Source organism: Takifugu rubripes, chromosome 9 (genome assembly GCF_901000725.2).
Source record: "Takifugu rubripes chromosome 9, fTakRub1.2, whole genome shotgun sequence".
In the NCBI taxonomy this organism is placed as follows: Eukaryota; Metazoa; Chordata; class Actinopteri; order Tetraodontiformes; family Tetraodontidae; genus Takifugu; species Takifugu rubripes.
This window is the reverse complement of record NC_042293.1, coordinates 14710831-14726691: the sequence shown is the minus strand read 5'-3', so window position 1 is coordinate 14726691 and position 15861 is coordinate 14710831. Positions and strand designations below refer to the sequence as shown.

The 15861-nt window shown below is 55.2% G+C and overlaps 1 protein-coding gene across 2 annotated transcripts; it reads right to left on the bottom strand.

Moving 5' to 3' along the window:
- Positions 1-2953: 2953 nt before the first annotated feature.
- Positions 2954-7711, bottom strand: rassf9 (Ras association domain family member 9). Of its 2 annotated transcripts, none has more exons than XM_011607719.2 (2): positions 7520-7711; positions 2954-4495 (listed from the first exon to the last, which is right to left on the bottom strand). In XM_011607719.2, exons 1-2 carry the CDS (start codon positions 7675-7677, stop codon positions 3220-3222), a joined length of 1434 nt encoding a protein of 477 aa, XP_011606021.2. In that variant the 5' UTR covers positions 7678-7711; the 3' UTR covers positions 2954-3219. The 2 variants fall into 2 exon arrangements, with proteins under 2 accessions (XP_011606021.2, XP_029698064.1); XM_029842204.1 differs by having other exon boundaries at positions 7433-7565.
- Between the last annotated feature and the right edge of the window lie 8150 nt (positions 7712-15861).

The window sequence follows — 15861 nt, the reverse complement described above, 5'->3', positions numbered from 1 at the left end:
TTCTCCTCACTTTCCACATGTTTATTTCCCTGGAAAAAGAAAAGCCGTGGGAGGAGCTTCTGTGGAGGAGGACCAGGCAGCGGCGCCGTGGGAGGAGCTTCTGTGGAGGAGGACCAGGCAGCGGCGCCGTGGGAGGAGCTTCTGTGGAGGAGGACCAGGCAGCGGCGCCGTGGGAGGAGCTTCTGTGGAGGAGGACCAGGCAGCGGCGCCGTGGGAGGAGCTTCTGTGGAGGAGGACCAGGCAGCGGCGTTGTGGGAGGAGCTTCTGTGGAGGAGAGGACCAGGCAGCGGCGCCGTGGGATGGAGCGTCTGTGGAGAGACAGGCAGCGGCGTTGTGGGAGGAGCTGAAGGTGCTGACGTTGCTTCTGTAAAGCGCTAACTAACTGTGCCTCAGGTAAACAGGCCGTGATGTCAGCGGCAGGGAGGATGTTGACATTCCAGAGAGACACTGCGACAGCCGGAGCCAGTGGAAAATCTGAGGACGTCACCGTGTTGGAGAGCGGAAAAAAACATTCCTGCACAAAGTTTCCAGGAAATGATTTTTACCAGGTGTCCTGCACATCAGGGTCCACCTTTGACAGCACCATCGGGTCTGATGGTGAGGTTCACCTCAGGAGCGTTCCTTGTTAGCAATGCAGCTAATGCTAACAGTGCAGCTAATGCTAATGCTAACAGCCACCTGACTGGATTTTCTGTCTCCGTATCGAATCCTTCAGCTCGACCCACTTGCCTTAAAGCCCTCGGCAACTTCCTGCTTCACACTTCTGGTTCTTCCGAGGTGGTGGAATTCCCTGCAGTTCCTGCTCGTAACGTGCACTTCAGCCCGCGGTGTCACAGACACACGCGGGTGAACGGACCACGGAGGGACCAGAAGGATGAACAAGGAATCCACCTTCAAACCTTCTGAGAAATCAGTTCTGACTCCGCTGGGAATTTCACTCAATTCCGAATAAAGAGAAGCACAAAGCTCCTTTTGTGAAACTTCCCTCAGTTACAGTGCCCGACGCCCCCCCCCCCCCCCACACACACACCCCCCCCAGACCCTGCAGCCAGGCCCCATTGTGAGTTCTGACCTCTCTCCGCACAAACACTCCGCTTCCCTCGTTTCCTGCTACCAGTTGTAACAAGTACGACTCCGGGATTTTCTTTTTTTAAGCCGTCAAACCACCGAAACCTCCCCCGAAACTGCCCCAGATTTCCCAATTTCCCCCTTTAAATGACACAAATGTTGGGTTGTTCCCAGGTGGCACGTTCAGGTGTCCAGTCTTCCCGTCTGATTCCTGTTCGTGCCGAGCTCATCGCAGGTTTCCCGTCCTGTTTTTGCCCCCCCCCCCCCAGAGGTCCGAGTCCTCTGGGGTTAAACAAACCATCTTGCTAACGTCAGCTGGTTAAGATTAGCTATCTGATGGAGTCGAGGTACTTTTCTAGGTCGTAACTGTGACGTTGCCTGGAAACTGCTGCATTCTGACGGGAAGCGTGACAGGAAGCCCCAACCCAGGAGTCCAGGAGCGACCCGGCCCGGCCCAGCCCGGCGGGGCGGGGCGGGCCTGTTCTGGGGCTGGAGGAATGTGGCTCTCTTGTGTCGGAACACGGCCTCGGTGTCACCGGGCAACATCAGAAAAGAGAAGCAGATTTTATGTTTCAAATGGGGGGTGGTGTGTGCTGTCGGTTACCACGGTAACAGGCACTGAAAGCCAGCGTTGTTAGGAGTAGCGTGCATTAGCATCAGCGGCTTGTTGGACACGCTAGAGACAATGACAGGGCTGCTCCAGGGAATCCAGTGATCCCAATCTCACAAACAGACCGGCGGCTTCAAAGCTGCAGCCCTGGAGGATGTGCGCTGAGATTAGCGCCGCCGTCCTTCCACCATACGGGACAGGAAATGAGAGCCTCGCGCTCGCCATCAAAGGCGTTTCAGTTGTGACGCAGCTCTTCAAGAGGTCACCAAGCAGAGACCCTCCTGAGAGAAGCACACGGTTGCTATGCTAAGGGCTAGCATGGTGGAGACGCGCTGATAAAGAGACACAGCAAAAAGACCTGGAAAGTCCTGAAATGTTCCAAACCCCTGCCTGGAACATTCCACAGGTGGCACCAGTGTCACGCTGCGCCTCTAATGATTTAAAACAGGCAGCAGCGTTGGGAATTAAGGCTAATTAGGTTTCCCTTTCCACGGGTTTTTCTCAGGAGTCGGAGCAGGAACAGCTCTGGTGTCACAGGTTAAGTGACCCACCGAGTCACGGAGCGCCGGCGAGTCCATGTTTACTGAAGAGGCTCATCAGAACCACCGTCAGGCAATCAGGAAGTCCTCGTCCTCCCTCAAGGACCCTCCGCTCCCCGGAACCGGCGTTGTTCCACAGACGGAACCGGCGGTGCCGACGAGCTCTTGACTCTCTGTTAATGACAAAATGTTCTGAAGCTGAATCAGAAACGGTCCGATAATAGAGTCACCATCTAAAGGAACGGCTCCGGCATGACAGAACTTCCAGGGTCGGATCTTCAAACACGGCTTAATGACAGTTTACTGCTGCCGACCAACTGGAGGGCAGGGCGACGCTGGTGCTGCTGTGTGTAATTACTGTTGTGGGCCAACACCTTCGGATCAGCGGGCTGAGCCGGCGGCCCCACTGGTTCCGCTCAGGATCGTCTCAGGATCCTGGGCGGTTGCTCCCAGGTCCCAGCACGCTCAGGTGAGTCCTGCTGCTGCGAGCACGAGACGGCGCCGTGCGCTCTGCCGCCTCGGTGCTGACTGGCGTGCACGCGCGCCGCTGTTGGCGCTGACCCGGTGGCCATCGGGCCTGATTACATGCGGCGCTGGCTGGGAACGGCCGCTCCGATGGACCCGGGTCATGTGACTGAGCTGTGGGGACTCTTCATAAACATCTGCTCCTCCGTGGTGCCTTCAGGCGCCTCTGGGTTTTAGAGAACTGGCACCTTCAACACAGCGAACAACCGTGGAGAGAGTTTAGTCTTTATTACATTATTACAGTCTGGTAATTACAGTCTGTTATTACTAAAAGTAGATACAAATCCAAACGGTATTAATGACGGTCGGCGTGTTGACGGTGGTTATACGTAAATGTGAGCGTGTTCAACAGGTCTGGGATCTGTTTTAATATAAAACAATGCTAATAAAGTATAAATAGGTTCTGGATGCTCGACGGGACGGGCTGGACCGGGCTGGACCGGGCTGGACCGGGCGCTCCGGGCTGGACCGGGCTGGTCACACATCCGTGTCCAGCGGGGGGGGGGAGTCGAGGCCGGGCGACAGGGAGTCCTGGCTGTGAGTGGAACTGATCCCGGTGTCTGAGTCCGTGTCGGTGGCGTCCAGGGGCGACAGGCTGCCCTTGAGTCGCAGCATCCGCGCCCCCGCCGGCGAGCCGCTGACCTGGCTCTCCACTCCGGGGGGCTCCTCGCCGCCGGCCTCTCCGATCAGTAAAGCCTTGAGGAGGGCGGCCAGCTGCCAGCACTCCTGGTCCTTGGAGACCAGGGTGGCGTCGTAGTCCGTCAGCTGCTTCTCCAGCGCCGCGGTCTGGGTGTGAAGGGACACGCCGGCGAGGAGGCTGCGCCTCAGCTCCGCCTGCAGCTGCTCCGCTTCGGCAGCGCAGGAGGACCCGTCCCATCCCGAGGGGGCCCAGGAAGCGGCGGCGGCGGCTCCTTCCTGCTCGCCGCCGCCCTGTTGGGCCAGAGGAGCGTTGGCCCTCCTCAGCTCCCCGTCTATGTCCCTGGACAGCTGCAGGATCAGCTCCTGGTGCCTCTGGACCTGCTGCTCCAGGTGTCGGACTCTTTCGCTGGCGTAGATGAACTCCTGCAGCTGCTCCTGGCTGCACAGGTCCGGACTGGCCCGGGCCGGCGGACTCTCCTCCTCCTCCTGCTCCTCCTGCTCCTCCTCCTCCTCCTGCTCCTGCACAGCCGTCCGCTGGATCTCCAGATCCAGCTGCCTCATGCGCTGGATCTGCTCCCGGATGGTCCGGTCCTGGTTGAGGACGAGCTGCACCATGTGCTGGACCTCCTCGGCCCCGGGAGGGTTCCTGCTCTCCTTGTGCAGCTTCTCCAGCTTCCTGAAGGCCTTCTTCACCACGCGTCTCTGCCTCTCGGCCGGCGGGGGCTGCGGCTGCCCCCTGCTGGGATCCCACCGCTTCGGCCTGACGCTTCTCGGCTTCCCGCCCCTCTTGGCGGGATGCGGCACAAAGTCGCTGTTTCGGACCAGAACGAAGTGGACGGAGGGCCTCTGGTCCCCCCAAGCGTACCACAGCCTCAGGATCCGGGTGAGAGGAGGCAGCGCCCGCTCGAAGCCCCGCCAGCGCTCCAGCAGACAGAAGTCCTTGGGCTCCCCGTGCAGGAGCCGCTGACTCTCCGGGACCGACCTGTGATCTTCCAGTAAGGCCTGGATCATGTCGGCACAGGTGGTGTGCTTCGTGACGCCACAGACCACCTTCTCCTGGCTGCAGACGGTCACCTGGATCTCCTTTCCCGCCACCGGATCGGCGCCTTTGGTCCTGGGGAAGAGAACGCACAAACATCATTCCTGCTCCTCCAGATGTGACGTGAGCAGGAGCAGCAGAGAGCTGCTGGAATTCTGCTCCGTTCCTAAATAAATGAGGCCTATTTATAGGTCAGTGAGTAGAAAAGAACATTTGATTCCATTAGACTCTCAGACGAGCGCGTGGGGATTCGCTTCATTGGACCCGTTTTCGGAACCACAAACCATCTTAATCTCTTTTCTTCCTGCACACGTGAATCAGCGCTCAGGAATGCCAAACCTACGCAGCGGCACCAGAAGCGGGTTAATGGTTACGGACACCCTCGGAGGAGAGCAAACACCTGAGCTATGAGCCGGACCAGCACCTCCAGCACCAGTTAGGCACCAGTTGAGCCCCCTGACCCCCCTGACCCCCTTGACCTCCCTCCCCAACTCAGGAAACCCCGCGGAGACGAAGAGAAGGAGGGAAAGAGACCGAGAGGAGGTTCTGCAAAGGTCCAATAAATGCGTCAGTAGCAGGAAGAGGTCACGTTGTGTATTTAATGGAGGTCAAAGGTCAGCTGGACCCCCCCCAGGCGTGTGTTTGGTGGAGTTTGGAAACACACAGGTGCAAAAACATGTTAAAGACAATCGTCCGAGCAGGAAGAGGCGGCAGCGGCGCTGGGAAACACCTGCCAGCGCCAGCGCTCACAACATCCTGCCCCCGCCGCTCCTGGGAGGGACGGAGGGGGAAATGGACGCCGTCCCGGTCGCCACGGTCCCAGAGGGGACTTCTCTCATGGTCGGCGAGCTCCGGCTTCAGCGTGATTGGCTGGTTTGGCCCAGGGCCACGGGGTCAGAGGTCAACACGCCTCCACTGACCGGTTAAGGATCAGGTCTTTACGGGATCAAAGCCTGTTTCTAAAGCGGTCGCATGGTTCCCGCCCCTGCCGTCTCCCACCCCGCGGACATGGGAATCTTTTCCGGAACCTCCCTGGTTTGATATGAAGCTCCGGGCTTCAGACTGGGAGTTCTGGTCGCTACATGCTCAGTTAGCCCGGCTCTTAAGAGAAACCTGAGCCGGACCCGCTCGGCAGTCCCAACCTGAGGAAAACTGAGGTGAATGTGGGAGAGGACGGAGCTGCAGCCCCCCCCCCGGCGGCTGTATTTACTGTACAACCCATAATAACAGTGGTCGCGGCCCTGGGCTGCAGGTCGCCGACCCGCTCGGGGGGGTCCAACACGTCACGGCTGCTGGGGAATTCTGGCTCCCTCCTGCAGTCTCGGCATGTTTTCCCAGGGCTCAGGAAACACAAAGGTCTTCCGGAGGAATATGTAAATCATCCCGACATCAACATCCCAGCAGAAGCTAATGCTAAAGCTAAATAAAGAAGCTGCAGAGCTAACGGAGCAGCTACCGCGTCGCCTTCCCACAACTTTGGAAACATCAAGTCGAACTTTAAGTTCAGGCAAGAACTTGGACTTTTTTCGGGGAAATTTGGCCTTTAAAACTCCCGTTTTTCCATCTTTGATGATAAAAGGGGGCTTTGTTGACGTATGGGTGGTGTTTCTTGAGGAGATAACAGCTTCTCTATCTCCACACGTTGATCTTTGTGATGACTCCCCCTCTGATCTCAGACACAACACCCCCCTTCTGAGACCCCCCAGGACTGGGACGCGCCAGATCAACGCCTCACTCTCTCCTGAATGGTGCCATTGTTCGTCTGGCAGCAGCTAATTACTCCCCAGGACGACGAGTTGATGCTGGAATCCTGGAAGAAGAGCAGGAAAAGCAGGAAAAGGCAGAGCCGACGTTAAAGCTAATAGGAAGAGCGTGTGGAGCTTCACGTAGCTCAGGTGATCACAGGTGATTCCGGGTCGGTGGGTACGGCAGCAGATGAGCCCCCACTCAGGCCTCCTCCGCTGGGATGTCAAGTGATTGCAGATGATTGTTCAAGCCTCCTTTTGCCGACCTGGATCCAAACGCTTGGTGCCGAGCGCCGAGGCGGTAAACCACAGCCGTTCAGTCGTCACAATTAACTCTTTGGTGCTGGTCTGGGCATCAGATCATGAGCCAGAACCAGAACCAGAACCAGAACCAGCACCGAGCAACTCAATCCAGCAGGAATAAACGTGAGGAGCTCCAATCGGAACCAGGAGGAATAAACGTGAGGAGCTCCAATCAGAACCAGGGGGAATAAACGTGAGGAGCTCCAATCAGAACCAGCAGGAATAAACGTGAGGAGCTCCAATCGGAACCAGGAGGAATAAACGTGAGGAGCTCCAATCGGAACCAGGAGGAATAAACGTGAGGAGCTCCAATCAGAACCAGGGGGAATAAACGTGAGGAGCTCCAATCGGAACCAGGAGGAATAAACGTGAGGAGCTCCAATCGGAACCAGGAGGAATAAACGTGAGGAGCTCCAATCGGAACCAGCAGGAATAAACGTGAGGAGCTCCAATCGGAACCAGCAGGAATAAACGTGAGGAGCTCCAATCGGAACCAGCAGGAATAAACGTGAGGAGCTCCAATCGGAACCAGCAGGAATAAACGTGAGGAGCTCCAATCGGAACCAGCAGGAATAAACGTGAGGAGCTCCAATCGGAACCAGGAGGAATAAACGTGAGGAGCTCCAATCGGAACCAGGAGGAATAAACGTGAGGAGCTCCAATCGGAACCAGGAGGAATAAACGTGAGGAGCTCCAATCGGAACCAGGAGGAATAAACGCTTTGACCTGGTTTCACTCATCAGCATCGGGTCAAACGTGCCATCAAAATGTTCTAAGAATCCACCTCAAGAGTGGTTTAAATACACTTTAGATCACTTCTCGTTACATTTAAGCCTTCAATTATACACGCACGTGCGCGCGCACACACGCGCGCGCGCCAAGTCGCACTTTTATATTCAATATCTTTACTTTTCCCTTTTCAGCTTCCGAATAAAACCAACTGAAGCTGATTTTGAGGTCGAACCTTAAATCGAGGGTCACCTGCAGCTCCTGGTCTTCAGGCACCCGCCGCGCGCTCGCAAACACGCACCCACAGGTTGATCAGAATTACCTGTTCTTCAGCCGAGCCTTCAGGAAGTTCTTCCCAAACGGAGCCATGATTCTGGAGTGCGAAGAGACGATCCGGACCGCGTCAACGTCCCCGCATGGCAGGAAAGCTGAAGAGCCGCTGGGAAGTTGTGCGGGGTCCCGCCCGCGTGCCCGTCCCATCAGCTGCGGGGGGAGGCGTTAGTGCGCGGAGCTTTCACGGTCGAAGTCTGCCCCCTTTTACCTGCAAGACAAACTCCCGGAATTCTGAAGGCAAAAGTCCTGAAATCCCTGAAGAAGAAGGAGAACAGTGAAGTGACGTCAGAAAAAGAGATCAACCAAGTTCGTTTTATTACGTCATCGTTATTCCTTAAATTCTTTTATTTGGTTGTTTCAGAAAAATCCTGAAAGAAGGAAACAAAGCTCAGAGGACAAACTTCGGGATCCTGTCACCCCCCCAACTATATTTTATTCTTTTGAAAACTGTTGAAAGAATCCCCGAAACACCAGTTACCATGACAACAGCTCTGATCGACGTCTATGATTTAATGACTCAGTGTGATGAAGTCGCCACTCATGGAATCACCCTCGGTTGGTCGGACCCTCCTGGGGGGCATCACCACCCCCCCCAGCTGACACCTACGTGATGCCGGGGTGACGTGAGGAGGAGAGATGATGAGGAGGGATGTGTCAGTGGGTGGTGTGTGTGTGTGTGTGTGTGTGTGTGTGTGTGTGTGTGGGGGGGGGGGTGATCCTGTGACATCATCTCGGCTCTTATAAACTGCAGGAATGGAGCCTCCTGCATTTCAGCCGGCGTGTTGGGACCTGCGGAGAAGAGGCGACAGCGACATCACAGTTCCCTGTCTGACCTTTAACCTTATGGACTAGACCCCCCCCCAGGTGAACTCTTCAGCGCAGGATCCTCTTCACTCTGTGTGTGTTGCCGTCGAGATGCAGGCTCAGCGGGTGTGTCTGCTGCTGCTGTGCTCCACATGTGTTCTCTGCACAGGTAGGAACCTTCATCTCACGTATCACCAGAACCGCTTTTACCTTCGGGAAACCAGGAAGAATTCCGGCGGATTTGAGTCGATGTTTATGCAGAACAGGAGAGGTTTCTTCTCCGTGATTCCTTTTTATTTTACTGTGAGAATGAAATGTAGATGAGCTCTTCAGCAGCGAGTGAAACCAGAATTCTTGAACCTCTTGATGGTCTCCAGAGGATGTTCAAGGTCACATGTGGGCTCCCACCTCACAGGTGCGAGTCGGGACCAGCGAGCGTTGGAGGAGGATCTCCTCACGGGTCTCCTGGCTGCTCAGGTTGGTGCTCCGCTCCCCCCGCACGTCTCAGGGAACGCCGCTCCGCGACGGTTCATCGCCCAGGTTTTTATGAGCAGCTGATCTGAGCTGGAGATCTCGTTCGTAGAACAATTTCCACCTTCCTCTGATGAATGTCAGCAGCTTTCAAACGGAAAGAATCCAAATTTTGTGACTGTGGTCCCTGGACTTGGTGGCATCAGTAATATTGTGTAATTATGGGACGTGTAACCCCCCCTAAAATGACCCACATCCGTATCATCATTAAAACAACCGTCCTAAATGTCAGCATTAATGCAGGTTTGGCCCCTAATCGCGGCTTCCTTTTGGAGCAGGTGAGGCAGAGCGCCCCCTACTGGCCCACCAGACTGGTCGTCCTGTGCAGGATTCTGAGCAACCTGCGCCAGGACGCGTCGAGCGACGAGGAGGTGATGGAGGAGGTGGAGGAGGTGATGGAGGAGGTGCACAACATGCAGAACCTGCAGCAGCTCTGTGGAGCTCTGCGGGGCCGGGGGGAGAGGGTAAGAGCGCCACCTGGTGTGCTAACTTTTATATGCGTTGTGTTTATTTATTTCTTTTAATTTAAATGTTTAAACAAACGTAAATAGTTCATCCCGGAAGTGTCTTCTCCTCTGCCGCATGCGTCTGGCGCCCCCTGCTGGCCAACAACCCAAACTACTTCTTCTTCCCCTTCTGTCTTTTTCTGCCTGGTTCCCCCCCCACGACACAACCGACCACCTCGTCTCCGTCCGCTCTGCAGCAGCTACTCCAGGAATCTCTGGAATCTCTGGAGGAGAACGCCGACAGCCCGCTGAAGAGAAAGTCTCCCTACATCCTGAGGAGGCAGACGGGGCGCAGCGGCAAGTCCCGGAGGCCCTACATCCTAAAACGAAGTGCAATTTACTGACAGCCCAGCTGCACCCTGTGGAGGGAGCTGCACTTGATGCCTCTCTCCTGGAAGCTGGAGGCTTTTATTCCTTCTTTAATCCTGTAGTTGATTGTGCAGGTCCGTCCGCCCGTCTCCTGCTCAGACCGTCCAACTTAAGCTCAGAATGGCTGAGAAACTAAAGTGTTTGATTTACTTTGACTGCAAATGATTTTTGGTTTCAGGAAACCATTAAAGGGTTCGTGGTACAAAACCAGAGTTGTGGCTGTTTCCTGTCGTTGACTCAAACACAATAATCAGCAGATCTTTTAAAGACGGGAACTCATCAGGAACAACCCAGGAAAGCCTCATTTCCTCATTAATCATTAGGTTCTGTGATTAGATTCCTGCCTGTTTTTCAACCGTTATGATGATCATGATGGTTTTCTCCATTAAACGTGAGCATATGAAATAATCTGCCATCATTTTTGGTTTGTTTTAGCTTAAATTGGTCCCCGTAAATCCCTCAGTTTAACCCGTCCTGTGTATAAGTGCCTCCGGAGTCCACTGAGGCTGATTCTACTGGTTCTGACCTGATCACCAAGACTACAGTCAGGATTCTCATGACCTTCCCAGTCTGACATTCAAATCTTAAAGCTCTCGTGTCCCTGGACAGAGAGCGAGAGCGTGTTGGCCTCAGGGCAGGATGCCCAGGAGACCGTGGAGGCATTTCCAGCTGCCTCGGGTCAGGCTTCGGACCAGCCTGTTCTCCTCCACATGCTGGGGAAGAGTGGCGTTCCAGAACCTTCACTTGCATCCACGTCCACGTGAAGCTTCAGAGTCTTCGTCACTTCTCTGCAGCCGTGCGTGTGTTTGTGCGTGTGCCTGTTGTGGACAGCTGGTGGCGCTGTTGTTCAACCAAATGGCCTCAGGCTGAAGCGGCAGCATCGACGATGCTCTCGTCCTGGTGCTGTGAGGCTCGAGACTGGAATTCCCTCTGGAGGAAGGTAAAGCATTCCCGATTAAACGCGTCTGAAAACACCTTTGAGCTCTTCAGGTGAAAAAATCCGACTTTAACACGAAAAAACTGCAGTAAAAACCGACATTTCTACCCTCCAAGTTGTTCTTATGGAGTCATTGTACTCTTGACCCTGAACGAGGAACCTGCTTTCCTCCAGGTTTCACCGAAAGGTGGCGCTAGAGCTCAACATTAGACGGACTTCGGATGAGAAACAAACACCACAGCCAACAAAATAAATCTAAATCTTTTCAAATTCTTGTCATCCAGTCAGGAAAGGGAAGAGCAGCCCTGAAGCTGATGCTCGTGGAACCATTCCAGCTGTCCTGACCCTGTCCTGGAGCCTCCTGCTCAGGGTCCTGCAGCCATCCATCATTAGAACGACACTTCCTCCCCAAACACAACACAACCAACACAAGCAGCCGGTGCTGGAAAAGGCGTCCTCACTGGGAAAGGACGCCCCCCAGAGTCCTGAGGAACCAGCTCAGCATTTATGAGATGCACAGCAGACAAACGGTGTTCGGCTAAAACGTCCTCATTCTTCTTGTCCCCCCCCCCCCCCCCCCCAACCAGCAGAGCCGCTGCTCCGGGAGGTGCTGCTAACTGGGACCTGCACCAGTCTGATGCCTGTTTTCCTGTTTGGGGCTGTTTTAGACCGTGAGAGCGTTTCCAGGCTGCAGGACTGGAAAATCTTTGTTTAGCCGTGTTTTTATTAGCGGACAGGATGAATATCGGGTTCAACAAAAGCACCAAACATTTACATCTGCTTTACATCTGTCTGTGAATAGAGAGACAACAGACACGAGGCCGGACGCTGCCCCCCCCGTCCTGAGACGGGGGTTGTTTATCCCACGGAACACACCGGGAACTCTGAAAACTGTCTTTTCCTTTAGCGGTGAGGCTGCATCAGAGGAGAGCAATCGATCTTTATCTGAGCGTGAGCGCGGACCTGTCAGTCGCTGCAGCAACCGCCGCCCGCCTCAGCAGATGTCTGTCAGTTCCTCTGACCCTGGCAGGGTTTGGCTCCGGCTGCTCTTCCCACATCCCATATTAGGCCCTGCGTGGATTCATTCGCCTCCATTAAAACGCGTCATCGACATCTGGCGCCGCGGCAGCCGCCGCCAGACCGGCCCGCCGCTGGCCTTTGTCCAGCCGGGCGCCGCTTCCATTTAGCTCCAATTTGGAGTTGCTGGATGTTGGCTGATATGTTCAAACTTCTCTGTGGGATGCTGATGAGCAACGGCGCTCCTGCCGAAGGAGGTCCTCCTCTCATCTGCCCGGAGCTGCTAAATTGCCTCTAAGAAAAGCCAGTGGGATCAGGATAATGGCTTGTGAAGGGATGAGATTAGCTTCCGTTTGTGAGGAATCTGATGGTGCCGGTGAGACGTTGGCGTGACAACTCTGACCTTGTTGCTCGGGCCGGATGAGAAAGTGATTAGGCTCCACATATGAAGCCTTTAGTGACGGCAATAAAGGGATGAGTCCTGTCGGAGCGGATCAGCGTCACCCCGCCCACGTCCAGCCTTCAGGGCAGCTCCAGCTGACCGAGACCAGCCGCTGATATTCAGAACGACCATCGCCTCCTGTTTGAATCCCAGAAATGGTTTCAAAATGACCGATGACCCAATTCCCACTCAGGAAAACAAAGAGCTGATCTGTCGCTGATGCTCAGACGCTGATCAGATGTTCCGATCAATCAATAGAGCTCTCCAGAGGAGCCCAAAAACAGCTAACGCTAACGTGGGCGCTTCAGCTGGTTAGTAATCCGTCCTTGGCCATCGGCATGAGGATAAAACACTACCTGAGCCGAGCAGGTGGGGCCATCAATAACTGTCCTCGGTCATTTGTCTGAAGTTAATTAAGCAGCAACTCCTGTGTTTCTTTGGTAATTCTATTGACAAAAGCCTGTGAAGCGTCGTGTGTGTGCAGCACGCTGGAATCCTGTGTGTTAGCTCCTTTAGCCGGCCGAGCTCCGCTATTCCTGCTGCACAGTCGTCATTGAGAGACTTTTGCTTTCAGCTGAGCAGGAATCAGATCAAATTAGCAGCATCTGAAGGAGCGACCGGCTGCTGGGAGACCTGCCGGCCTCCAGCCCAGAGCCAAACGGAGACGCAGGAAGTCCTCGCACCACTCCCAGCGTCCACGCCGTCGACACAGAGCTGAAGGCTGCAGCTGCTGGCGAGGGGCAGAGGTGGAGAAGTACACCTGATGGGGACACAGGACAGATTTTAAAGGACAGATTTTAACGGGGCGTCGTCGTGTGGAGAGGCACATAAAAGCGGGCCGAGCCGTCCTGACTCGCCCTGATGCTATAAACGGGCTCCGTGTTGGGGGGGGGTCGGCTGCCCCCTGTGTCTCTGCTCGATGATAATTAAAAAGACTGAACCTTCCCTCGGAGCGGTTGCCGCCCGTCCTTCAGCTGTCACGTCGTCCAGGGAGCAGATGGGTTCTGTTCTGAAGGCTCCAGAATCTGGTGACCAGCCTGGCGGAGGGAAGCCAGTTATCTGAGCAGCCCGTGTAGGAAGGGCCCACATTAGTCTTTGATCAAGAGGCTTTACAGCCGCCTGAGTGGGGGGGGGGGGGGTGCAGGGCTCAGCCGGGGGGGGGGGGGGGGCAGCACACAGGTGGCACCAGGAGCTCCTTCCCTCTCATCAACCTCAAGGCTGCTGCCGTTCTTCTCATCCAACTTCCTCCTCAGCACCGAGGCGGGTGGAGCCGAGCTGGAGGTGCCGACGCTTTATGGTCTGCAATAAGTTCCTGATTGTTTTACAGTTTATCCTGCAGCTTCAGCCCAGTGTGTGTGTGGGGGGGGCATCTGTCTTTGGCTAATTGGTCCAGGATGGAAGGGAGAGCGGTGCTACGGAGGCCTTTCCCTCGTTTAATGGCGGCTGCTGCCTCGGAGATGCACAAACCCGCTGTGATGCTGACGGCTGCCGCTGCACAGCCACGGCGCCCCCCCCAGGTCTCCTGTGGAACCCGGTGACAGCCAGGTAATTGGTTTGATTACACCTTTCCCGGTTCCCAGAAGGAAGAAAGGATTACAAAGCTGAGAGTGGAGGGAAGGAGGGACCAAAAGGAGGGAGAAAGTGGCAGCGCGACTCCCTCAGGCAGCATTTGCTCACTGGCATAGAAGAGACAGATGGGAGGATGGTGTGTGTGTGTGTGTGTGTGTGTGTGTGTGTGGGGGGGGGGGGCGCTGGGTCGCACCTTTTGTGAAGAAAAGCAATTGGGAGCGATTAAATCCTCATTGGCCGCGGGGAGCGTTCAGAGTGAGGATGGAGGCGCTTCCCACACGGCCTCCAGCCCACTTCCTTTATCTCCCTCATGAAGCCCCGTAAAGACCACGGAGCAGTTAGAGCGGCGCTCGGCGTTCCCAATATCACGGCAGCCACTGAATAAAGAGGAATTCCTGGCTTCGTGTGCTCCTTTGTAAAGGATCACAGACAGGAGCGCGGCTAATGAGCGTGATTAGCAGGGTAGCGTCACGCTGAGGTTCAAAGTTCGGCTGCATTAATAGAAACATTTTTCTTTAGGTGTGAGACAGTTTCCTGTGGTCGAAGAGGTTTTTTCCCTCCAAACCTCTGGTGCAGGATAATATCTGGAGCGGAGCGGCGTCGCGGGGAAGGACGCTCTGCTGTTGCTGGTGGGAAGCTGCGCGCTCCTCGTGCACTTCCTGCCCTTCTTTGGACGCCGACTGGTGGTGGAATCCTCCACTCTCATCTCCACCTGCAGCCATTTCCCTCCCAGATCTGGCAGATAAAAACGCATCCTGCTGCCTTCCCATGATGGTTCAATACCCAGGGGGGGACGCTGGCTCGGGCTTCTTGGCGTCTGTGGTAAGTGGCAGCTCATCAGCCTGTAAGCAGCTGAACACTGCCCCCCCCCCTTCCCCACGCGGTCTCGGCCAGGTTATTACGGCTCTTTCATCACCTGAGGCTGCCTCGTACTTACCTGCGGTCGGCTTTGCTTCCCTCGAACGCTACGCATTCATTTGTCTGTTTATCAAACCTCTTCTCTGCCCCCCCATCCCAACACACACACACACACACACACACACACACTCTCAGCCTGCGTGCGCAGCTCAGAGGGGTCCATGAAACGCGCAGCATCAAATGCTCTAATCAAAAGCCATTGGCAGCCCTTTGATGCGGCGCCGTTACATGCTTTCAAATCTGGAGTGAAGCAGCCTGAGAGAAGACAGGAGGAGGAAAAGAAGAGATCTGTTGTTCCTTTGATTAAGTGCACGCTTCACACACGCATCCGGGATCGGAGGAGGGCTTCAGATCCACACGGAACCTCCAGAACAGGACGGCTCAGAAGGCATCGTCATGGCTGCAGGCATCACTGGCGCTGGACCTACACTCACCTTCTGCTGGGTTCTGGAGGACTCGGAAGGTCAGGAGAGAGGACAGAGGAGGCGCGGTCTCCGGAATGGTGACGTCGCCGGCACGCTGCCTGACTTTGATTTGTCATTTCTTTGCTGCGCTAGCCCTGTTAGCAACCTTAGCACTGTCACCACGTTCAGAGCCGGTCCGGGTCGCTCGCCGGTCCGAGGAGGGTGAGCAGAATCTTAAAGAGCTGCGGGCCCGAGTAAAGCTTATAGGAGCCCCGTCAGGGTCCAACCGTGTGTCCAGTCGCTCCGGTTTTCCCTATAGATGAGATCTTCTCTCATCAGCCACCATCGTGGATCTCTGCTAGCATCTGCAGATTAGATTCCGAGGGATTATTGGGCAGCGGCTCCTATTAAATAAACAGTTTTTATGAGCTAATTTTTGTCCGCCACCAAACAAACACACCCAGTATGAGGTGATGCAGCGTGCCCCGTAGCAGCGTTCCCCCACACGGACATTAAGTATGCAGCTAAAAAGCAGAACGCATGTGAATATTGAAATGAATAATGTATAGTTTATGCTCTGGGCTGTAAAGCAATCTCAGGCGCGCTCGCTGCAAGTTTCAAGGAGCTGCGAAAGCTCTGCATTTACATTTTAAATTTAAAAAGCTCATGCTGCACACTTCCAGGGAAGGTCATCAAAGGTCAAACTTTTTGGGTTTCAAAGACTTTCCAGGATGGTGCCGGTAGTTTTCCCAAAGTCTTCAAGGCATCAAAACTAAGGTCCCAGACCCGATTCTGCCGACGATCCGTCTTAACAGGAAAGTCACGGAGCTGAAA